At 30.0% G+C, this 8,506-nt stretch overlaps 1 protein-coding gene across 3 annotated transcripts in view; it reads right to left on the reverse strand.

Annotated features, from left to right (window-relative positions):
• Positions 1 to 5,221: 5,221 nt before the first annotated feature.
• brd2b (bromodomain containing 2b) overlaps positions 5,222 to 8,506 on the reverse strand; it is a 35,671-nt gene continuing 32,386 nt past the window's right edge. For 2 of the 3 annotated variants that reach the window (XM_056475935.1, XM_056475937.1), the window contains exons 11-12: positions 8,047 to 8,175; positions 5,222 to 5,969 (exon numbers count right to left, since the gene is read on the reverse strand). In XM_056475935.1, coding sequence (XP_056331910.1) covers positions 5,839 to 5,969; positions 8,047 to 8,175 — 260 coding nt within the window. In that variant the 3' untranslated portion in view covers positions 5,222 to 5,838. The remainder of the gene's footprint in view (positions 5,970 to 8,046; positions 8,176 to 8,506) is intronic. The other variant, XM_056475936.1, reaches the window with a different exon arrangement.

Below are 8,506 nucleotides of genomic sequence, written 5' to 3' on the forward strand. Positions count from 1 at the left end.
TCGCATTATTTACAAACCATTTGTATTTAAAAGTAGTTGAGGATTTTTAGGATCATTCAGAATGAGTTAGTAAATGATTAATAAACTATTGAAATCAATGTTTATATGTCTGATTATTCAGGCATATATTAAGGGTTACTATGTGTGTTAATAAATGCTTTATTAACTCAACTTCATCTAGTTTTGTGACCTAATCTGACTATTTATGCTTTATAAACCCCTTATAAATGATAAATAAAGGCTCAGTTAAATTCTAAAAAACAGGAAAAATGACATTATTCATTCCTTTTCATTTAAAGATACACTAATAAAACTGTACTTCAAATGAAAAATAAATCTTCTAAAATAAAATTACTGTAGAGTTTAAACATTGTATCCTATTATATTATTGTTGTTTTATCCAGTTTTATGTCGTATTTTGACACTCCTGTTATTCAGCAATGTTTAAACTTTACAGTAATTTTACTTTTAGATAACATTGCAAAGATTATTGTTCATTTGATTCTGAGCCTTTAGTTGTCAATTATAAGGGGTTTATAAAGCATAAATAGTCCTCACTTTAGATTAGGTCACAAAACTGCATGAAGTTGAGTTTAATAAAGCATTTATTAACATATTAGTTAACTATTAGTATATGCCTGAATATAAGAGAGTGTAAATGTTGATTTCAATAGTTTATTAATCATTTACTAACTCATTCTGAATGATCCTAAAAACCCTTAACTATTCTTAAATACAACTGGTTTGTAAATAATGCAATACTTAATTTAGTAATGAAAAATAAATCAATAACCAAGTATGAAAACACAATTATTAAGCACATTATATAGGTGCTTATAAGTCAAGAATACAGCATTTGTAGCTGCAGTTATAAACCGCTTACTAACGCTTATTAATGTAGAGTTAATGCTTAACAGATAATGAATTCACTAGATGCTAATGCTTAGTAAATGATTTATAGTGTGTAGTTATTATAAAGTGTTACCGATTTGTTTGTATATAATCTGTTACACTAATGATATTTTAAATTTCTTTTGTAAATCATGATGGAAACGTATGAAAGTTTGCTCAGAAAATAATAGAAAAGCACACTATTTAATTGATTATTTTTTTAAAGCTGTATTATATTAATTATTTCTAAAATTCTTTCTGTGCTTGGCAGATATAGAAATCACACAAGGGATGTTTAACAGAGCAAGGACATTTTTCACAGTATTTACATTATATTATTTCTCTGAAGAAAGTATTTTTTTTGTTTGGATGGATGGATGGATGGATGGATAATGCTCAGTATAATCTTGCTAAATAACTAGTAAAATATTGTGTACAGTAATCAAGGCCAAAACATAAGAATTTAGTCATTAAAAATTCATTATATTAACATGTATGAAAACTATTGTGTTAAGCAGAACTTTGGAAATATTTTCAAAGAATTATAAACAAACAAACAAACAAACAAACAAATTAAATATTGCTCATTAAAATCTTACTAAATAACTAGTAAAATAATATGTATGGTTATCAAGGCCAAGACAAAAGATTATAGTTATTAGAAATTATAAAAACTATTCTGTATAAAAACTATTATGTTAAACAACACTTTGTAAGTATTTTTAATAAATATATTAAAATAAAAACTGCTCAGTAGTTTCTTGAAATCATGTTCCTCATCATTCAGTGTGTAACACACATACAGTCTTCATTAATAATAAATAACATAGTTCATATAAAAGAATAAGTGATCATATTCATTGATGATATTTTAATCGACCCTACTTGTTTGTAAATATGCCTTTATATAAAGGATATTTTGTAATTAAACTGTTTACGATAAATTATAATTTTAGAGGACGTCTTCTGTAAATCATGATGGAAATGTATCTACTATGGACTTCGTGGATGTTTATGAGCATCAAAAGTGGCTGATCTGTTCGGCGAAATATTTGACTGCGTTTCACCGCATCCCAAACCACTACAACGATATAACTAAAGAAACCTCCACTGTACTGAGCGAGAGCGCTTACTGAACAGCGCATCATCGATGACGTAAGCGTGCCCAGGCCCGAATGTAATGCTAGTGTGAGCCATCGGGGGAGACAGGAGGGGGGATAAGCGTGCTTCGGCCCGGTTCAAGGCAACTGTACATAGTGTGAGTACGCTAAGATAATGGTTGGTGGTTATTCAAAAAAGCATTTTCACAAGTTAAAAATGTATTTAGACATATTTTGTTATCATTGTGTGTGCGTGTGTGTACATATACAGCTACAGGACAACACCCAACTCCCACCCCCTTGTACCATGCCCCTTGAATTCTTTTTAAAATTGGACCACTGTTTATAGGTGAATTGTATAAACCAAATTGGCCGTAGTGTGTTTGTGAATGAGTGTGTATGGATGTTTCCCAGTACTGGGTTGCAGCTGGAAGGGCATCCGCTGTGTAAAACATATGCTGGATAAGTTGGCGGTTCATTCCACTTTGGCGACCCCTGATGAATAAAGGGACTAAGCTGAATGAATGAATGAATATTAAATAGTATGTGCAATAAAACACTGGCACATGGCATTGCTCAATTCACTTGTTGTATTTGTATTTCCATCCAAATAAAACCCAATGTATAATCGGGAGTGCATAAACTCTTAATCATACCGCAGACAGGGAATATTATGCCACAACCATCTGCTATTTTCCTTACACATGTTCCAAATGAATAAATCTCGAACAGAGAGATTAGAGCGGTGCAAATAAATACAGATGAGAAAGAAGCAAAAACAGGATTGTGGCATTATTGACTCTATATACAGGAAACAATGAGGAGGATCTGTATTGCTGAAATGTGTCGCCTTTAGACTTGCTCAAGATTACTTTCAATTTAAAACAGCTTATTTCATCCACTGAAACTAGTTCAGAAGAACTAATGCAGTACAGGGAGGATTTATGGCTGCTATTTTCAGGGAAGCTTATTATATGTTGCTATCCTCATATTGATTTGATCAAAGCAATGTCTAAATTTAATTAGAAAGCCTTTTGAACAGAGGACTTTCCCAAGACTGAATATTGGCAGTTAATTTATTCAGTCCGATGTAATTTTTGTATTATTTTACATGATTTATATTTTTTTTTTAGCTGAAAGCATTCAGAACTGCAGGTCAACGGCTACTGGCACTTTGAAAGTCCAAAAATTAAAACGCATACAGGCAGAACTCAATTAAAACCCATGGATCCTGATCACACACGGAGGTCTTATGATATAAATCAATCATTCTGTGCAAAAATCTTAATTTGTAACATTATTGTTTTCAATTCACAACCTCAACAAATGGTCTTAAATGCATTCCTGGATTTTCCAACCTATTAGTAAGGATCATTTACTCAAGCTGGATTAAACTAAATATTGTTAGTAATGTTGAGTTTCTTGTACAGGTAAGTTTCTTGCTTCATAATAGGTCAATGTATCAATCAGGAGCAATTATTTAAGTTTTGTTTTTACAATTTTAAGTGATAATATAATAATAATAATAATAATAATAATAATAATAATAATAATAATAATAATAATATAAATAATAATAATAACAACAACAACAACAACAACAACAACAACAACAACAACAACAACAACAGTTTTTGTAATTGTTAATAATATTAATATAAAAAATAATAATATTGGATTAATGACATATTAATTTTATTTTGCCTGTATGTGTTTTTTTTACAGTCACAGAGTGCTAACAATAAAAACAACTATTATAATAGTTGTCGTTATTATTATTATTAACAACTGTTAGTTTTGTTATTATTATAATTATATAATAATACTATCAATAATAACAACAACAACAACAAAAATAACAACAGCTGTTCTTGTTATCATTATTAATAGTAATAACAATAACAACAACAACAACAACAACAATAGTTGCTCTTGTTGTTATTATTATTAACAACTATAATTATTATTATTGTTCTAATTATTATTATTATTATTATTATTGTTCTAATTATTATTATTGCTGTTCTAATTATTATTATTATTATTGTTCTAATTATTATTATTATTATTATTGTTCTAATTATTATTATTATTATTATTATTATTATTACCATTAATAATAATAATAATAATAGTTGTTGTTGTTGTTGTTGTTGTTAGTAGTAGTAGTAGTAGTAATAATAATAATAATTAGAACAACAACAACAAAAATAATAATAATAATAGTTGTTAATAATAATAATAAAAATATTAAAAACAAAATTTGAGCAATGCCATTAATAGTTGTTGTTGTTATTATTACTATTATTAGTTTTGTCAAAAAATTATTATTATTTTATTTTTATTATTATTATTATTATTATTGTTGTTGTTGTTGTTGTTAATAATAATAATAATAATAATAATAATAAAATGGACCAATGGCATGAATAATAGTTGTTGTTATAACTATTATTATTATTAAAAACATTATTATTATTATTATTATTATTATTATTATTATTATTAATAATAATAATAATAATAATAACAATAGTACAAATAATATTGGAGCAATGGCATTAATAATAGTTGTTGTTATAACTATTATTATTAGTATTATTAATACAATTATTATTAATACCATTATTATTATTATTATTATTATTATTATTATTATTATTATTATTATTATTATTAATTAATAATAGTTGTTGTTATAACTATTATTATTAGTATTATTAATACCATTATTATTATTATTAGTAGTAGTATTATAATATTATTATTAATAATAATAATAATAATAATAATAATAATAATAATAATAATAATACAATTAATATTGGAGCAATGGCATTAATAATAGTTGTTGTTATTACGATTATTAATATCATTATAATTGTTGTTGGTGTTGTCATTATTAGTATTAATAATTGTAATAATAATAATAATAATAATAATAATAATAATAATAATAATAATAATAATATTGGAGCAATGGCATTAATAATTGTTGTCGTTGTTGTTATAATTATTATTAAAAACATTATTGTTGTTGTTGTTGTTGTTATTATTATTATCATTACTATTATTATTTATAGTAATAACAACAACAAAAATATTAAAATGTAATATTGGAGAAATGGCATTAATAGTAGTAGTTGTTGTTATTATTATTAACAACAACAAATGTTTTAATAATAATAATAACAATAATAATAATAATAATAATATTTGTTGTTGTTGTTAATAATTGTCACCAAGAGGCACAGTTTCAGCTAAAACTCTCATTCAAAACCCATGGGATGGTGTGAAGTTATTAGTAAATTAGCAAACTGTAAGTTTTAGATGAACTCTCCTTTAACACACTCACTGCAAAAGTCTTATGGAAACAACTTTGGGAATTGCTTTTTATCTATTAAACATACAGAGTGGTCTAATGCATCACAGCGCAGCAACAGAACTCTCTAAAGCCAATGCAAATCTAAAGCAGTTCCTTAACTCTCATTCCCTTCATTCAGGAAATCAAATGCAAGTTGAACGCTGGCTCAAAACCAGATCTAAATGGCGGCCCTGATCAATAAAGCAGTGCAGAGAGAAGCTATAAATGTTCAGACGGAAATCAAAGAGTCCAAAATGGAAGCAAAACAAAACAACAAGCTACTCCGTCAACTAAGAAAAGTAGTCATGATTCCACGGTTTCCCATTATGGGCATTTTGGTAAAAGTCTTCTTTATAAAAGAAAAAAACTCGTCCTACGTAGTATATACACACACGTATGTTTTTACACTGAAGTAAACGGTGGAGCACAGAAAAAACAGTGTGTCTGTGAACGTTTGTTTCCCAGGATGGATAGTGTCCGGGTTCACCTGGAGTCTGAGTCGCTGGTGTCAGATGAAGATGAGGAGGAAGATGAGGAGGAGGAGTCGGAGCTGGAGCTGCTGCCGCTGAGACGGGATGTCATCGCATGAGGCTCCGCACCGCTGGACTTTTCTGCTGGAACAGACATAACAAAACTGGTTTTTAAGTTATGGAGGAAACTGGTTTTGCGTGTGTTAACATTAGAGAGTTTTGCTTTTGACATGGTTAAGATGGCTTATGGTGGATGTTTTAGTGACAATGAACAATATTTCAGACTGCAGAAGCAAAGTATGTTTTTAAATTCTTAAGAAGATTACTTTAAGAGGAAAACTAAAATAATTGGTAGCTTATTTTTTAAAACAGGACATTCAAAATAATAGGAGATTTTTTTATTGAAGTACTGTAAATTATATTGCTATATTGTATTGTAGAGTATATTGCTAAAAGTTTATTCTGCCAAGCACTTGACCCATATTGTGGTCTTTAGTAGACATACATTATATTATATTACATAATACATTACTACTACAATGGCGACTACTAATGCTAAGACGATGACTACTACTTATATTACCACGACGACTACTACCAATAATACTACGACAACAACTACTAATACAACGACTACTGCTACTACTAATACTATGGAAGTCAATGACTAATACTACGACTACTACAATGACTACTACAACGACTACTACTACTAAGACAGCTACTTCGACTACTACTTTGACAACGACTACTACTACGATGACGGCTAATACTACAACAATGACTACTAATACTAAGACAACTACTGTTAATACTATGACGATGACTACTACCAATAATACTACAATGACGACTACTAATACCATGACAACTACTACTAATACTATGAGAGCGATGACTACTACTACGACGACATACTAAGACAACTACTACTACTAATACTATGACTACTACCAATAATACTACAACGAAGGTTACTAATACGATGTAACAACTACTACGACGGCTAATACCATGATGACGGCTAATACTACTACTAATAATACTAAGACAAGTACTACAACGATGACTACTACCAATACTACAATGACAATTACTAATACCATGACAACTACTACCAATACTATGAGGGCGATGACTAATACTACGACTACTACTATGACGATGACTACTACTACCTAAACTACTACTTCTACTACAATGACTACCACTAATACTACAACGACTACTACTACTACGCCGAAGACTACTACTATCCCTACAATGATGACTACTACTACTATGACAACAGCTAATACGACGATGCCGGCTAATACTATGACAATGACTACTAATACTAAGACAACTACTAATACTTATACTATGACGATGACTTCTACCAATAATACTACAGCAACGACTACTTATACCATGACAACTACTAATAAAACTATAATATATAAACAATAAACAATAATGGTGATCACTAATACTAATACTTTGACTACTACGACTACTCCACTACTACGACGACTACTACTACTACTACGCCGCCGAAGACTACTACTATTATGACGATGACGACTACTAATACTATGACAATGACTACTACCACTACTACGATGATGACTACTACTATGATGACTACTACAACTATGACAACGACTACTACTACTACTAATACAACGACCAGTACTACTACAAATACTACAAGGAGTTTGACTAATACTAATACTACGACTACCACCACCTCACTCTCCGAAGAGGAGTGAGAGTAGGATGAAGAGGAAATATAATAATTATCATTATTATTACTACTACTACTACTACTACTACTACTACTACTATTACATCAACAATAGCAAAATAATATAAGGAAAATCATATCACTACTATTAATTTAGTTTAGTACTTACAGGTTCATATTAAAAGCGGCAAATTGATAGTAGATCCAATAGAGTCTTGTAAACCATTTGATCTGATGCAGCGAAACATTTGTATTGAATTGCAGCATGCAAGATGTGCTTTTCTTTTGTAATGTCAGCACAAGAGCTCATCTTTTGTGTACTCCCCAGTCTCTTCTTCACCTCTGCTCTCTCTCTCTCTCTCTCTCTGAGTTGTTTGCTTCTTCAACAACAGCTCTACACTAAATGTATCCCATAAAAGCAGCCTCGGGCCTTCAGAGCACACTTATTGATAGTAGATCAGCTAGAGTACACAGAGCCGCTGGTGTGAGCCGTACCTTTGGGTTTCTGGGGTTTCTTGGTGGAGTTGAGCTGTCCGCTCACATCCTGCAGTCTCTGCTCCAACTCTCTCTTCTTCTCCAGAGCCAACTCCTCGCGGCTCTTCCCTCCTCCTCCAGTCTTCACCACTACACACACACACACACATCTGAATTACTGCATGTATTGCACAACAAATAATCCTAACATTTACACTGCAGATCTTGATGGTCAATTCCGATTTTGTGACTATCCAATTTATTTGACGACCCGCTTACGTCATCTTTTAAATGTGACTGGTATCTGATGTCTGCATTCACACAGCTTTAATAATAAAAGAGTGCTCTTTTCCCCCATTCATGTATTTAATCTGTTTGCAAGGTTTATTTATATATTTTCTATTTAATAAGATGTTTTGCTAAAGTTTATGAGAGAAAAGTTCTCATTTGGCTATCTTTTAATCTAGGCTTTTTTAAACCA

The sequence above is a fragment of the Danio aesculapii genome, chromosome 16, assembly GCF_903798145.1.
Source record: "Danio aesculapii chromosome 16, fDanAes4.1, whole genome shotgun sequence".
NCBI classification, from domain to species: domain Eukaryota; kingdom Metazoa; phylum Chordata; class Actinopteri; order Cypriniformes; family Danionidae; genus Danio; species Danio aesculapii.